This window comes from Castor canadensis, chromosome 1 (genome assembly GCF_047511655.1).
Source record: "Castor canadensis chromosome 1, mCasCan1.hap1v2, whole genome shotgun sequence".
NCBI classification, from domain to species: Eukaryota; Metazoa; Chordata; class Mammalia; order Rodentia; family Castoridae; genus Castor; species Castor canadensis.
In genome coordinates this window covers 146,808,066-146,824,600 of record NC_133386.1, presented here as the reverse complement: position 1 = coordinate 146,824,600, position 16,535 = coordinate 146,808,066, and the positions used below count along the sequence as shown (strand labels likewise).

Here is a 16,535-nt window from a genome sequence, read left to right as displayed (position 1 = left end):
GGGACACTGTACCTGCTATCAAAACAAACCTGTAATGGAAACATTACATAAAGAATTCATAAATGTGATTGTTTTGCTTTCTTTAACACACATGGAATGTCATTATAAATCGATATTCAATTAAGTTCACATATTTATATTCAATGATGAATCTATCTATGATTTTAAAACTGCTTTTAGCAAAATATAGCCAAAATGTCTTTCTATACTGTCTCCTCTTCATGTGTACATTCTTGCAAACTATGCATTTTGTGGCTTTAAAACCAAATAAGAAATTTATGACAGATAAGAACAGCAACAATGAATGCTAAATTCATTGGAAGTAAAACATACACACATATGGTGTTATAAGAAAGACTCAGTAGCTAATATTCATTTACATGCTTCCTAGATGACAACCATGCATCTAACAATTATATGCACAAACAGATATTTATTCTTATGTATTTTAACACATTTTGATGTGATATTACTAAAGTAATATCATTTTAATTATCATTGTAAAATTCAGTTAGAATAATCTGAAAGAGTATATAACTTGCATATTGTTATATAACTAGTGGTAAAGTAAGAATAAGGCTCAGAAAACTGAGTGCCAGTTTCTTTAGTAACAATGTGATAATGAGTTTAAGTTATAATTACCATGAAGTCGTATATACCTATAGTTTCCTTAATCTTCATAAAGTCCATATGTAAGACAGTAAACTAGGCTATGTAACAGAGTAACGTATCAGTTAAAGGCAAGTGTTTACTGAGAAGAAACAATATTGTTTCTGATACTATAATCAGACAGTAATTCTAAATTAGGTTAACATTTTAAATGTAATATATTACTGAATAAAGACTATACTACGAACTTAAGAAGAATCACTTTGTGTTCAGCGTGATCCTCATATCCAGATTTCTTGAGTGCATATGCTAAGCTTTCTATAAACCTTACTTGACCCTAAAAAGTTCAGATGCATAAACAAAGTATTTCTGCAAAAATTGTTACACCTTTGCATTTTTAAATCTTCAATTTAAATCTTTAAGTATCAAAGAATGCCCAAATCATCTCAAAGCTAGCATTTTGGTGGAGTACCAACTTTAGATAGTGCTGAAAGAACAAAGTAGTTTCTGTCTTGGGGTTAATTAAACAGGTGTTCTTGGTAATGGATTGATTATGACTCACGGAAAAGTGATGGTATAAGCAGAGCATGTCAGTCAAAATAATCACTACCTGATTGCTTGATGACATCTGCCCTGTTTCTGCACTATGTCTTATGAGAAGAGATAACTTAGGAGAGTAAAGCTTTCTCAAAGTTTAAATAAACCTCAAAATTCTGATTCATTAACAAAAGCCAGTCTTACCTCTTGAAATGAGTACTCATTCATCTTTTGATAGCAATACAAATCCATAGTGGTTATATAGTTATTTTTAAAAGTTTTGTTTTCCTGTGGGGATAAATCTCTAAGGATGGCAGAGATTCAAATGTGAATTCAAAGCATCATGGAACATCACTAGGTTCTATATAAGTATAGAACCTATAAGGCAATCTTCACAAAGAAACAGCTATTCATTCAAGATAGTAACAAATCTCAGGTGGTTAATTTATACTTACTTTTCTATGTAAATATTCATCCATGGACCTTTGTTTATTATTTACTAGACAGTAAACAAAATGTCTTATGGATAATTATTACTAGATATACTTTTATATTTATGATTAAGAAATAATACTAAACTTTAGAAATAAAATGCTACATTAGCTTCAGTCATTTAGAATGTGTTTATTGCTGAATATTTTGTATTGATGTTTATAACCAATGGCAAAAAGTACTGTGGGTATAGGTGAAGTAGAAGATTAGGTAAGATTGAGTTTTAAATAACAAAGAAAATTAAGACATGTATATCATCACATCAGAAGGAGGAAAGTAAATGCTTTAAAATTGTATAAAGAAATACAAATTAAAACATTGCCTGAATGACTTCTAGAAGAGTGTCAAAGTGCATTCTCTTGAGTAGTTCCTATGGTATATAGAACAGCAGAATATTCCACACAAAGACAGTCTTACTCTCGTTCTCTTACTAATCTACATTGTAGATTCCCCTGTAGATTCCTCTGTAGAGTCACTTTTGAAGGAGGGAGTTTAAAAGAATCGTGATCATTAAAACCTATGTCTGCAGAGCTCACTTTTTCCCAACATCGGTGCTAAGCATTTAACATATGCTCAATGTTCACAGAAATCCTTTGGGGTAGATGCTTTTATTATCCTCATTTTTCAAAAGAGGGGAATGAAACAAAAGAATTCAAACAACTTCTGATGGTGGATTCAAACTGACATTTTTCTGATTCCAGTGCTGTCCAGTAAAGTCTCCACTTTAATGTTCACTCTTTCTCTGAAGCTTTAGACCTTCTGGAAAGCAATCAGCTGCTTGTTCATGCATGAATTAATAAAGTGAATCTAAAATGCAAACAACTGGTATAATATGAACATGTTTTCTTCTGATACCTTTAAAGTAAATAAACCTTATCGATGAAAACTACGATATTGGTTTATGGTTGCTTTATATAAATATGTATAAATTAATAACTATCATAAAAGTAGTAAGAGGAAAACAAACATACAAGGTCTTAGGATCTTCATATATTCTACAATTTGCTAAATTAATAACACTAGATAAAGTCCTTAATTGTTATAACAGTGAGCAATCATTTAAAAAGTATCATAAAGATGTACGACTATTTCAAAGTATTCCCTCATTGTCCTCTGGATTTCAGTTGTATTTCTTGTGATACCCTCTTTTTTATCTCTAATTTTATTAAGAAGTGTCTTTTCCTGCCACCTCCCCATAAGATTGGCTAAGGGTTTATCAATTTTATTTATCTTTAGGAGAAACCAATGTTTTGCTTTACTGAATCTTTGCATAATTTTTATCTCTATTTTCATTAATTTCTACACAAATTTTAATTATTTCTTTATGTCTACAAATTTTGGGGTTAGCTTGTTTTTGTTTCCCTAGGAGCTTGAAGGTGTATCATTAGACTTTTATTTTAGATCTCTGTTTCTATAATGTAAGTACTCAAAGCTATAAACTTTCCTCTTAGTGCTGCATTTGCTATATCCCATAGGTTCTGGTAGGTTGTATTTTCATTTTCATTACATTCTAGGAATTTTTAGATTGCCTCCACCCCTATCTCTTCAATGACATAAATAAACATTCAATGATGTCTATTCAGTATCCATGTATTTAAATATTTTCTGTAGCTTTTTTGATTGATTTTGTGTGGGTTTTTTTGGACTTTTTTCTTTGGGGTTTGGGTTTTTGTTTTTGCTTTGAGTTCTAGCTTTCTTTCTATTGTGGCCCAATAGAATATAAGGAGTTAAATTAACTTCCTTATGTTTATGAAGACTTGCTTTGTGTACAAAAATATGATCTATTTTGGAGAACATTCCAAAAGAAACAAATAACAAAACTAATTTTGAAGACAAAACTTCCTTGGACTGTCTCCTCATTGCACTTCTGTGAATCAAGACCACTCCGAGAAAAGATATTGGGCTCTCCCTTTATGAAATGTTACGTGGTTTACCTTATTTAGGAAAAACCACTGACCTTCCTACTATAGAAACAAAGGATCAATTTCTTAAGAACTATACATTGGGTACCTTTGCTACTTTTCTCTCTGTCAAGTTGTGGAGTCTTTTAGCCCAGACTCTTCTTCTGAAATTGCTGCCTCATTTTCACCGACCAGGAAACCACATCCTAATAAACGTGTGGAAAGAAAATAAATTGGAACCCTCCTTGGAGGGACCCTACCAAGTTCTTCTCACAACTGAAACTGCTGTCTGGACCATGGAATGAGGTTGGACCCACTATACCTGAATCAAGGGCACCCTGGTCTCGGTCACTGTAGAGAAGGAAAAATAGATGGTAGTTCTACAACCCAACTCTACAAAACTAACTTTAAAAAGACTATAATATTTTGCTTGCTCATGAAGAATGCTTACTCTGCTGGTGGGAGGGGCTGAGGACAGACCTGAGGTAAATTTTTTTCTATAAACCCTATCATAAATATAACCAAGTCCCCTAACATACATCAAATCATAAGATTTGATGCCTGTCACACCCTGCGATGTGGAGATTTAAATAATCAGAGACAGTTATCAAAAAAGAATAAATTCTCATGTCCTGAATGGGAAACGAGTACAACTGAGAGGGGGTCCTTGTTTATCCTGGAATGATGTCTGGTGGACTATTGAGTATCGGGGATGGACTGCTGACCCTAGTTCTAATTACTTACCTGCCTCAGTGACCTTAAAACCAAAGCCAGTATGACCAAAGGCACTCCACCTGAACATTGCCAGGACTTCCAATGTAACCTTATAGTAATATAGTAATGTTCCCTTATAGTAACCATTCTTAGCCAAAAAAACTGGGAAAATCCTAGAGTCGCTCACAGGATTTACAACCTTAGACTCTTGGTGTCAAGAGAAGATCCCATTGGTAGATTCAAGATCCAAGTCATAAAAGCCCCTATCTCTTCCCCTGCAACAACCTCCCCAAAATTCATCTCCTTCAATACCAATGTCAGCCCCTGGAAGGGTTCTTTAAATTGTCATAAAAGATTGTGATAATGGAGGTCACAGACCTAAGGCAGACTTACAAATAGATGCAGGATACAGGGAGACAAATGCCTGGATAGAATGGATTAATGATATTCTGTATGCACCCTAAACAAGATTGATTTTTTTGCTTGTGCTGAAGGGAGACCAGAAGCTCAAGTAGTCTTGTTCCCAAATGGTTGAACCTCAGACATTATGGGAATGGAATGCATGATCTCTATAACAGGATAGTATGGCATGAGGGAACTTATACTGCAAGACCTTGTCATTGCTATTTCCAACAAACAAGGATCAAAAGCAGGGACTCCCTCCAAGACTATCTGGTCACCCACTCCTGGTATTAATTATACCTCCTGCCTTTCCAGGTGGCGGGGGTACAGTATTCGGTTTTCACACGGGGAACTTATTTTATTATATTGAAGGTCAACTATTCAAGGAAATGACAAACACATTTTCACTAACCATCTCCCAAGCAGACATCTGGTAGTATTGTGGAGGATCAGTGCATGGGACTATACCAGTTGACTGGACGGGGACCTGTACTTTGATCAAATTGGCCACCCCTTTCACTCTGGCACCTCACCATCCTGATCAGTCTAGAGAAAACCTCCCATTCTGAATCAAAAGGAGCAGTGCCATGACTGCTCCTGGTGGGTCTTTTGACCCCTACTTTTATATAGATGAACTTGGAGTCCCCTAAGGAGTACCAAATGAATTTAAAGCTAGAAACCAAATAGTAGCAGGATTTGAATCGTTCTTTTTTTGGTGGTCTACCATTATCAAAAATGCATACTGAATTAATTATATCTATTGTAGTCAATGAAGGTTTGTCAATTACACCAAAGATGCTATTAAAGGAACAGCAGAGCAATTAGATGCCACTAGCCAAATGGCATGGAAAACAAACTAGCCTTAGACATGATCGTGGCAGAAAAAGGGGGAGTCTTTTTTTTAAAATTTTTATTGTTTTATTATTCATATGTGCATACAATGCTTGGGTCATTTCTCCCCCATGCCCCCACCCCCTCCCTTACCACCCACTCTGCCCCCTCCCTATCCCTCCCACCCCTTTGATACCTGGCAGAAACTATTTTGCCCTTATCTCTAATTTTGTTGAAGAGAGAGTATAAGCAATAATAGGAAGGAACAAGGGTTTTTGCTAGTTGAGATAAGGATAGCTATACAGGGAGTTGACTCGCATTAATTTCCTGTGCATGTGTGTTACCTTCTAGGTTAATTCTTTTTGATCTAACCTTTTCTCTAGTTCCTGGTCCCCTTCTCCTATTGGCCTCAGTTGCTTTTAAGGTATCTGCTTTAGTTTCTCTGAGTTGAGGGCACCAAATGCTAGCTAATTTTTTAGGTGTCTTACCTATCCTCACACCTCCCTTGGGTGCTCTCACTTTTTATCATGTTCTCAAAGTCCAATCCCCTTGTTGTGTTTTCCCTTGATCTAATGTCCACATATGAGGGAGAACATATGATTTTTGGTCTTTTGGGCCAGGCTAACCTCACTCAGAATAATGTTCTCCAATTCCATCCATTTACCAGCAAATGATAACATTTCATTCTTCATGGCTGTATAAAATTCCATTGTGTATAGATACTACATTTTCTTAATCCATTCATCAGTAGTGGGGCATCTTGGCTGTTTCCATAACTTGGCTATTGTGAATAGTGCCACAATAAACATGGGTGTGCAGGTGCCTCTGGAGTAACCTGTGCCACAGTCTTTTGGGTATATCCCCAAGAGTGGTATTGCTGGATCAAATGGTAGATCAATGTCTAGCTTTTTAAGTAGCCTCCAAATTTTTTTCCAGAGTGGTTGTACTAGTTTACACTCCCACCAACAGTGTAAGAGGGTTCCTTTTTCCCTGCATCCTCACCAACACCTGTTGTTGTTGGTGTTGCTAATGATGGCTATTCTAACAGGGGTGAGGTGGAATCTTAGTGTGGTTTTAATTTGCAGTCTTTTTCTCCCTATGATTGGTGGTCAATGCTGTACTATTATTCCTAATAACATAGCCTCTGAAGGTTCTATTACTAAGGCCTTACAGGGGTTGACTACTTTAGCAAATGAATTAGCAGAGAACTCAGGAATGGATGACCTTTTCAATAATCTGTTGAAATAACAGATAATAATGTTATCATTATTAAATAACAATGGTTCAGAAAATGGAAGAGTATAATGGTGTCTAGTTTCACTTCTTTGATCATTGTACTGGTGGTAATGATAACTGTAGGATGTTGTATTATTCTCTGCATAATGGAACTTGTCCAGAGTTTAATTGAGACTGCATTCACCAAGGAAACTTTCATTTCCTATCAAAACAACCTCTTCCTTTTAGACACCACTGAACATGAATGTCAGTTAATGTTAACAGAATTTGAAGAAAACAATAAAGATGAGTAACTAAGAGAGGGGGAAATTGTAGAATTTAGACCCGTCATTTCTGTCAAAGTAGCTTAATGAAACCACTGCCAATTTGAGTCAGTAGCCATTTTAGTTTCATTGACATAAAGTTTCATTTTCTTAAGTTTTGTGTTGCTGGAAACTTGAGTTTCATTTCCTTGCTAAGTTATAAATGTCAATCTTCTCCCCTACTTCAAACAATAGTCAACCCCCAAAACGTTATGAACCCAAGTGTGAATCAATTCTTGTGAGGGGCAGAGTTGTGTTAGAGATAAAACCTGAGTGGACCTCCCACTTAGTGTGCTTGCTTACCAGATTTCTTGTCAGTTGTGTGCCCTTCTGCAGAAGTAACTTTTGCCTTGCTGAACAACTTAAGTATTTCTACTGATCACCATTTGGGAATCCTGAGACCCCAGACTTTATTTCCTACACAGTTATTGCATATTTCATTTGCGTTTGTTCATTCTTTTTATCTCTATCTTTAGCTGATTTTTTTCTATTACATCTAGTTTGTCTTCAATCCCTGATATTCTTTCACTTGACTTGAGTCTCTTGGAGAGGCTTTCAACACAATTTTTATTTGATTTAGAAACTTATCATATCTAAAGCTTCCATTTGTTTTTTTCAGGCTTTCTATAACTTTATTCCCATTTCATGTCTGGCATTGTCTTCTTCATTTCATTTATCTATTTATTTGTATCCACCTTGAGTTCATTCAGCTGTTTATTTGTATCCACTTTAAGTTCTCTTAGCAGTTTTTTGTACTCTCTTCCAGTTCATTTAGCTGTTTATTTACATTCTCTTTGATTTGATTGAGATGTTAATTCATGACTTCTTTCATCTAATTAATCATTCTTATCATCATACTTTTGAGCTAAAAATTTATATCCCCTTTACTCTCAATCAGTTCCTTTGTTGTGTGATTGTGACCTTAAAAGGTATCATATACCTGACTTTGTCATATTTCATGTGATTCACATTGACACATGCTCATCTGAAGTTAATGCATTGGCTTGAATTTTTAGTCACCTTAACTCTTTCCACTGAATTGTTTTCTTTGTCAGATTGGAGTGGATAGTGGAGGGTTAATCTCCCCCCCCACTGCCCTGCTTCCAGGCAAAACGTTTCTGCCCTTATCTCTAATTGTGTTGATGAGAAGACATAAGCATAATAAGAAAGACAAAGCGTTTTTGCTAGTTGAGTTAAGGATAGCTATACAGAGAGATTCCTAGCATTGCTTCCATGTACAAATGTGTTACAACCCAAGTTGATTCATCTCTAACTGATAGTTACACTAGTTCCTGATCCTCTTCTCCTGTTGACCTCTGTCGCTTTAAGGTTTCTGTATTAGCTCCTCTGGAGTGGAGACATCAAACACTTCCATGTTTTGGGTTTGCTACCTATCCCTATGCCTCCCCTTGTCATGTGACCCAAGTCTAACAACATTGCTGTATTTGTCCTAGATCTAAAGTCCACATATGAGGGAGAACATACGATTTTTGGTCTTCTGAGCCTGGCTAACCTCACTCAGAATGATGTTCTCCAGTTCCATCCATTTACTTGCTGATGATAAGATTTCATTCTTCTCCATGGATGAGTAAAAGTCCATTGTGTAGAAATACCACATTTTCTTGATCCATTCGTCAATAGTGGGGCATCTTGGCTGTTTCCATAACTTGGCTATTGTGAATAGGGCTGCAATAAACATGGGTGTGCAAGTGCCTTTGGAGTAACCTCTGTTGCATTCCTTTGGGTATATCCCCAAGAGTGGGATTGCTGGATCATATGGCAGATCTATGTTTAGATTTTTAAGAAGCCTCCAAATTTTTTTCCAGAGTGGTTGCACTAGCTTGCATTCCCACCAGCAGTGTACGAGGGTTCCTTTTGCCCCACATCCTCGCCAACACCTATTGTTGGTGGTGTTTTTGATGATGGTTATTCTAACAGGGGTGAGGTGGAATCTCAGTGTTATTTTGATTTGCATTTCCTTTATAGCTAGATTGGTGAACATTTTCTCATGTAATTCTTGGTCATTTGAATTTCTTTTCTTGAGAAACTTTTGTTTAGTTCAGTTGCCCATTTCTTTATTCATTCATTGATTTTAGGAGAGTTTAGTTTCTTAAGTTCCCTGTGTATTATGGTTATCAGTCCTTTGATGCACATCTGGCAAATATTTTCTCCCACTCTGTGGGTGGTCTTTTCAGTTTAGAGACCATTTCTTTTCTTGTGCAGAAGCTTTTTAATTTCATGAAATCCCATTTGTCCATCCTTTCTCTTAGTTGCTGGGCTGCTGGGGTTCTACTGAGGAAGTCTGTGCCTATACCTATTATTTCCAGAGTGTTTCCTGCTCCTTCCTGTACTAATTTCAGAGTTTCCTGCTCCTTCCTGCTCCTTCCTGTACTAATATTAAGGTCCTTGATCCATTTTGAGTTGATACTAATACAGGGTGATAAACATGGATCTACTTTCAGTTTCTTGCAGACAACCCCTTTTCCCAACAAAATTTGTTGAAGAGGTTGTCTTTTCTCCATTGTATATTTTTGGCACCTTTGTCAAAAATAAGGTGAGTATAGTTATGTGGATTCATATCCAGGTCACCTATTCTGTTCCACTGATCTCCATGTCTGTTTTTATTTCAGTACCATGCTGTTTTCATTTCTATTGCTTTGTAATATAATTTGAAGTTGGATATTGTGATACCTCCAGTATTACTCCTTTTGCTGACTATTGCCTTGGCTATTTGGAGTCTCCTGTGTTTCCAAATGAACTTTAGGGTATATTTTTCAATCTCTGTGATGAAAGTCATTGGGATTTTGATGGAAACAGAATACTGCATGCTTGCTTGACTCTATCAGTACAATGGATGCTCTCCTCCAATCTGTGGTCCTGGCCTTTCTCTCACCACTTCTTCTGTGAGTTTTATTCATGTATCTCATCTGGGATCCAAACATCTTGGGATTTCCCACCTGATACAGCCTGAGTGGTTTCTTCTGTAGCCTGTTAAGAGTACCTGCTTGAGTGAGGTGGGTCAGGACCACTAGTGTAGCACCAAATGTCAGAGATTGGGCTACTATTCCTAGGTTTAGTGGGGTGGTTTCAGGCATGTGGGTAACAATTGGGTGTGTCTGCTGAAGGAGAGGAGGGTACTGAGTGGCTCATCAGACCCAGGACTGATGTGGGGGTTCCTGGATCTAGGGGGTGGCTGTAATTATTAATACATGGTTGGCCATGTTCTTCCAGCAGAGCATGTCTTTTCTGTTTGTTTGTTACTTTTCTAAGTCTAATGTTTGATAGCTTTTTTATTTTCTGTAGCTGCTATCTGTGTCATCTATTACTGCTATCCTTCCCCAGCTTCCTAATTTGTTCTCCTGTCACTATACTTATGTACCCGAGGTTTTGTTTGTAGTTCATGGAGACACAGGAATGTAGCGTATGTCTACAATCTGCCATCTTCCCCCGTAAGCATGGTATATCTCTCTCCATTTATTTTTCATTTTCTCTCAAGGGTAGTATAATTTTCATGTAGGAGTAGTGCTTGACTTTTTCATCAACTTTTTCCTGAGAATTTGTTTTTTTTTTTAACTAATTTAAGTTGATGTTCTTTTTAAAGATGTTCATTCATTAGTTCCATATGTCTAAATGAAATTCATAATTTATGCATGTATCCTAATAACATCCACCATGACACTATTAACATATTTCTAGTGTTACGCTTTAGACATCTCTCATAATTTTTTAAATAGATACAGGAAATAGAGACATTTTTACTTCTTTGTTGTATGTTCTTTCTTCATCTTACTTCTTTTACTATAATTTATTGCATGCCTGAAACCCCAAATAAAACATTGACTAGAAGCAGTGAGAGTGGACGTCTTATTTCTCAATGCTAGGTCAAAAAACATACAAGATTCTACTATTAAGACTAAATATCTTAGCTAGGCTCATATCTGTAATTCCTACTACTTGGGAGTGAGAGATTGGAAGGATTGCAAATCCAAGCCAGCCTGGGAATAAAGGAGCAAATCCTCATCTCTACAAACAAGTAAGGTGTGGTGTTGCACACATGTTGTCCTGGCTACTTAGAAACAAATGTAGAGGATTATTGTCTGAAGTTGGTCCCTAGAAAAATACAAGACCTTTTATTATATAAAAAATCTTACCTAAAGTACAAAGGACTTGAGGTGTGGCTCAAGTGGTAGAGTGCTTTCCTAACAAATGTGGGGCCCTAAGTTTAACAGGTATCACCAAAAATAAAGGCTAAATAGCTTATTTTACCTAACACGCATTCACCAGCTTCATCTATATTGATGTTATAAATATCAGAATAGCTACTATTTCAAGGCTGAATAATGTCCAGAGTGTGCATGCATGTGTTCAGTTCTTTCAGCTCCCAGATGATGCTGTTAACATGACTCGTAGAGGGAATACCACAAAATTGTGAACAGTTCACTCTAGTATTAATGTGGAAAGTTTATTCTCAATTTGTGGAGGTTCATGCTTTCTGCGAATCCCTGGCATTTAGGTACCCACCAAATTTCTAGCTGCTTTCTAAAGCTCTGTCTTTAACCATCCTCTTCCATGCCTCCTTTCTTCTCTTTCCTGTTTGAAGAACTTTTTTCCCCATTTGGTGGTAGCAGAGTTTGAACTCAGGGCTTCACATTTGCTAGGCTGTGCTCTACCACTTGAACAACACCACCAGCCCTTTTTAGCATTTGTTAATTTTGAGATAGGATCTCACTTTATGCTCAGGCAGCCTGGAGAGTGATTCTCCTAATTTTGCTTCCCCCATAACTGGGATGACAAGCACATGCCTGCCATTCATTTGTTGGTTGTGACAGTGTATCATGAACTTTGCCCAAGTTGGCATTGAACCTCATTCTTCCTGATGTCCTCCTCCCAAGTAGCAAGGTTTACAGGGTTGAGGTATTGTACCTGAATAGAATAACTATAATACTTGTGTTTCTCCTCGGGTAGTAACTGTGAGCAGGAAGACTTTCCATTCTCCTGCATTTCAATTTTTTAATTCAGGAAAGAAATTACTTTTGCTTGGAACTGTCCCTCTCAGTCCAGCAGAAAGGAAGGTACAATTCCTCATGGGATTTGCATCCTTCTTTTTTTGGTGTTTCTCTTTTTACACATCTAGACAGTCTTTTTCCTTTGAATTTAGAGCTTGCCCTTCAGGCCACACATTTCTTCTTTATTTATGTTTCTTCTTTTCTTTCATGTTCATAGTCCTTAACATTCTTTCTTTCTCTTTCCTTATGGAAATCCAATGATATGCATAGGATTTATATTGTAAAACCGTGGTGACAGCGTCACAGCCCCAGATCCAGCCTCCAGGGTAATAAGAAGCTCTCAATTATTGGGTCTCAGAGACCAAGGAGCTGACTTTAATTTTACAGTCTATGTTGATTAATTCCTATATTTTAAATCTTAATAGTTTTGGTTCTGTTGTTTACATTGTTTCCCATGTATGGTATTTTGTTCCTTTTTGTTGACCATATTTTTCCCTATGAATTATAGAATGAATAAAATATTCAGTTATTTATATTTGTGTATTCAGTTCACCCAAATGTAATTATTGACCTATGCCATCTAATATGCAAATACAAGTTTTGAGAACTCTAGATATGACCTGTGCAAGATTTGGTTACTTCCAGTTTCCTTTCATCTTTAGGATATATGGGAGGTGCGTCAATCAGACTTCTCGCAGAGCCATGTTCTAGTTTTTGGTTCTACTGCTGTTATACCAGGTTACTGAGACTACCTTTTTATGGAAGGACAGAGAGGTGAACCCAAGGCTTCATGCTACCAAAGCAGGTCCTCTACCACTTGAGCCACATATCCAGTCCATTTTGGTCTTTTTATTTGGAGATAGGATCTCACAAACTATTTGCCTGGACTGTCCTCAAACCACGATACATCCAATCTCAGCCTCCTAAGTAGCTAGGATTACAAGCACGAGCCACTGAATATGGCAAAACATTCTTATGACTTAACAAATTATGCCATCACAAAAGAATTTTTTAGTTTTGGGTGTGTTTTCTGTGTTCTCATAAAATGTGGTGATGCAATTTGTTATTATCCTGTAAGCCCTAATTTGATATTTAAGACATACATACCATTTCATTGTATGTTTCAATTATGCTTCCCATGAGACTAATTAAAGTAACAAACACTACCTTTGTTGGAACAGAACCCTCTAAAGTTAATTGCACGCACATGAGTGAAGTATTAGACTCACACAACTGTAGACAGGTAATACCATATTCATCATGTACTGTGCTTTAATCCTTGCACAGGTTGTATGTAACCACTGGGACCTGCAGTGACCATTACCTACCCTGCTATATCAGACTCCCACACTTGGTTCTGTTTTTTCTTTCACTATAAAACTCATTATAGTCTATATGATTTAATTTTAACTGTTTTTGTCTCAATCCTGTACTAGCACATAAATTCCATCTTAACTATCACTTGGGACACCAGTGGCCCAAAGACTGCAGGGAATAGAAAAATCACATAATATAATTCCCGAATTTATGAAAGAATAAGTAAATGAAGGAATAGATCAATGCCCTTTATTCTAGCAGTAATAAGGTGGAAATTTGGTTCTGAAACATCAAGGAGGTGAAAGGAATGGAAATAAATATGAGAATCGTCAGTATATAAATGTGGATAACTTGTCTCCAGGAAGAGTCTTAATTTCAAGGGCGAGAAGAACAACTCTGCTCCAACATCATGGGTGGGATATGGGTCTGATCCTGAAGTCATTCCAATAGTTTACTCTTCCCAGCCTCATCATTGTCACACTGCAATCTGGACTTTCTTCTTGGAAGTTAGTGTTTGTTTCTGTTATACTCACTCCTTAGAAGTTCAGGACTGCCCTGCTCAATCCAACAAAGGAACTCACATGTTTCAACCAAACAGAAGAATTCACAGTTTATTTAGATATAACTCTACCTAGTCTTCTCTATGGTCCCAAAATTAGACCAGCATCAGAAAGAAGCCAAAAATACAGCCAAAATAAATGTCCCCAAAGCCTATTCTCCAAGGGATAACTATATTACAAGAAGAACGATTATAAGAATTTTTCTCTATGATTGCACATTGAACTTACTCTTCCATTGAACTCAGTGAAAAGTATAGTTATCAGCTTTTCAGGACCTTGTGTGTGTGTGTGTGTGGTGGTACTGGGTTTTAATTGAAGGAGGTGGGCCTTTTAACATTTGAGACACACTTCCATCCCAGTTATCAGGCTTATCTCAGGATAACATGATATTGGAGTTTACACAACCTAAATAATTGAGATTTATGTTCATCTACTTTCAGTTACTTTAACAAATTGCTGAAATAATGATCCTTAAAGATGAAAGATTTATTTTGGCACACAGCTTTTGAAGTTTCAGTATATGATGAGTTTGTTCTGTTGCTCTGAGTCTTTAGCAGTGTATCATGGGAAGAACACATTGTAGGGCAAAGTCACTCCCCTAATGATCAATAAGAAAAACAGAAGCCAAATGGACTGGGGTCTCACTATTTACAATGATACCAAGCCTCCACTGAACTAAAGATTCTCTACAACCCTAAAAGCTTCCACTGCCCCTCAATTATACCACACCAGGGACCACTCCATTAACAACCATATGGACTGTAGCAATGCTTATATTCAAATTTTAACAAGCTATAATAACATTAAAATATCACAATGAATGCCTTAACAATGAATATGAGTACAAATATGAAAAGATTTTCAACAAATTTTGTTTTATGTAAACCAAATTCTGCTTTTAATGATAAATGTAATTTAGTTTTGTTTAGGTAACTCATAATGAGCCTCTTGTTTACTCAATAATCTGAAAATTGAACTCCCATCTAATCCCCATATTATTATTGAACCTAATATTCTGAAACCTCAAATGAATTGTTCAATTTCAACAGTTATAGTTAAACTTTAGAGACTCAATTTCTCTTTTTAGTATATCTATAGGTTATTATTACTATAAAAAATCCTAAAAAAATAACCGAACACTCAGTAAGAAAACATTTTCCTACCAAGCTTTCTCTTCAGAGCACCTTTAATCTCACTATTCCTGAGACTGTAGATCAGGGGATTCAACATGGGGATCACCACCATGTAGAACACAGACACCACCTTGTTTTGGTCAGTGGAGAAGAAAGATTTGGGCATCACATAAATGAACATAATTGTCCCATAGAACAGAGTGACTGCAGTGAGGTGGGAGGTGCAGGTGGAAATGGCCTTCTGGCTGCTATCGGTGGTGTGCATTTTCAAGATAGTGATGAGGATGTAGATGTAGGACACAGCAATGACAATCATTGTGAACACAATGATGGAGCCAGCAGAAAATGTGGAAACTACTGTGAGGGCACTAACATCACCACAGGATAGTTCAATTAAAGGGGCAAAATCACAGAAAAAGTGATTGACTTTGTTTGGTCCACAAAAGAATAACAAAAAGAATGAAAGGGTAAAGGAGGAAGCATTAAGAAAACTACCTACGTAAGCTACTACAAGTAACTGGACACAGACCTTTGTGGATATTTTGGTTGAATACAGCAGTGGGTTGCAGATGGCCACAAATCTATCATATGCCATGGCAGCCAGAAGGAAGCACTCAACTGCCCCAAAGAAAGCTGTCGAACTAAGTTGGATGTCACATCCAAGGTAAGAGATTGTATGTCTTTCCACCAGGAAGTTAACAAGCATATTGGGTGTGACAGTAGATGAAAAAACCATGTCAGCAAAAGCCAAATGGCTCAGAAAAAAGTACATGGGATGGTGGAGCTGAGAAGAGACTCTGATAAGAATGATTGTGCTGAGATTGCCAGATATGGTGACCAGGTAGATGCACAGGATGACCATGAAGAGGATGACCCGAAGGACTGCATCATCAGTCAAACCCAATAAAATGAACTCTGTCACTACAGTGCGGTTCCAAACCAACAGGGAATCATCCATGGGACACTGTAGCTGCTATCAAAGCAAACCTGTGATGGAAACATTGCATGAAGAATTTGTAAATATGATGTTTTCCCTTTCATTAACACACATGGAATGTCATCATAAATAGATATTCAAGTACCAACCAGCGCATATTTACATGCAGTGATGAATCCATCAGTATTCTTCCTATGCTGTCTCTTCTTTATGTTTTCTTTTTTTTTTCTTGCTCTAGAATTTATTCACAGATCCAAGAAGAAAGTTTTCTTTCTTTTGCGTTGGCTAAGGCAAAATGATATCAGCCTAAAACCAACAGCAATCATCTTGCTAAACCTCATAGAGGTAACCTACCCACAGCAGAAAGTGATGATACTGGGGATGAGGGCACTGGCAAAGACCCTCTCCCTAACTAAATTCTAGCTAGACTCCTCTGAGTCTTCCTCTCAAGTAGGACTCAACCTTGATCTATAAAGATGAACTAATCCCCAGCACTGAGGAAGAGAAGGGCAAGCTATAAGACTTGAACTGAACACTAACATTGTTTCTAAGACCTCA

General features: G+C 36.9%; 1 protein-coding gene across 1 annotated transcript; it reads right to left on the bottom strand.

Moving 5' to 3' along the window:
• Positions 1-15,047: 15,047 nt before the first annotated feature.
• On the bottom strand, positions 15,048-15,998 carry LOC109701884 (olfactory receptor 5P6-like). The gene has a single exon (XM_020187331.2). It carries the CDS (start codon positions 15,996-15,998, stop codon positions 15,048-15,050), a length of 951 nt encoding a protein of 316 aa, XP_020042920.2.
• Between the last annotated feature and the right edge of the window lie 537 nt (positions 15,999-16,535).

Bases quoted from the DNA above. Each gene is read 5' to 3' on its own strand.
- LOC109701884 (XM_020187331.2), bottom strand. From the start codon at position 15,998: ATGGATGATTCCCTGTTGGTTTGGAACCGCACTGTAGTGACAGAGTTC.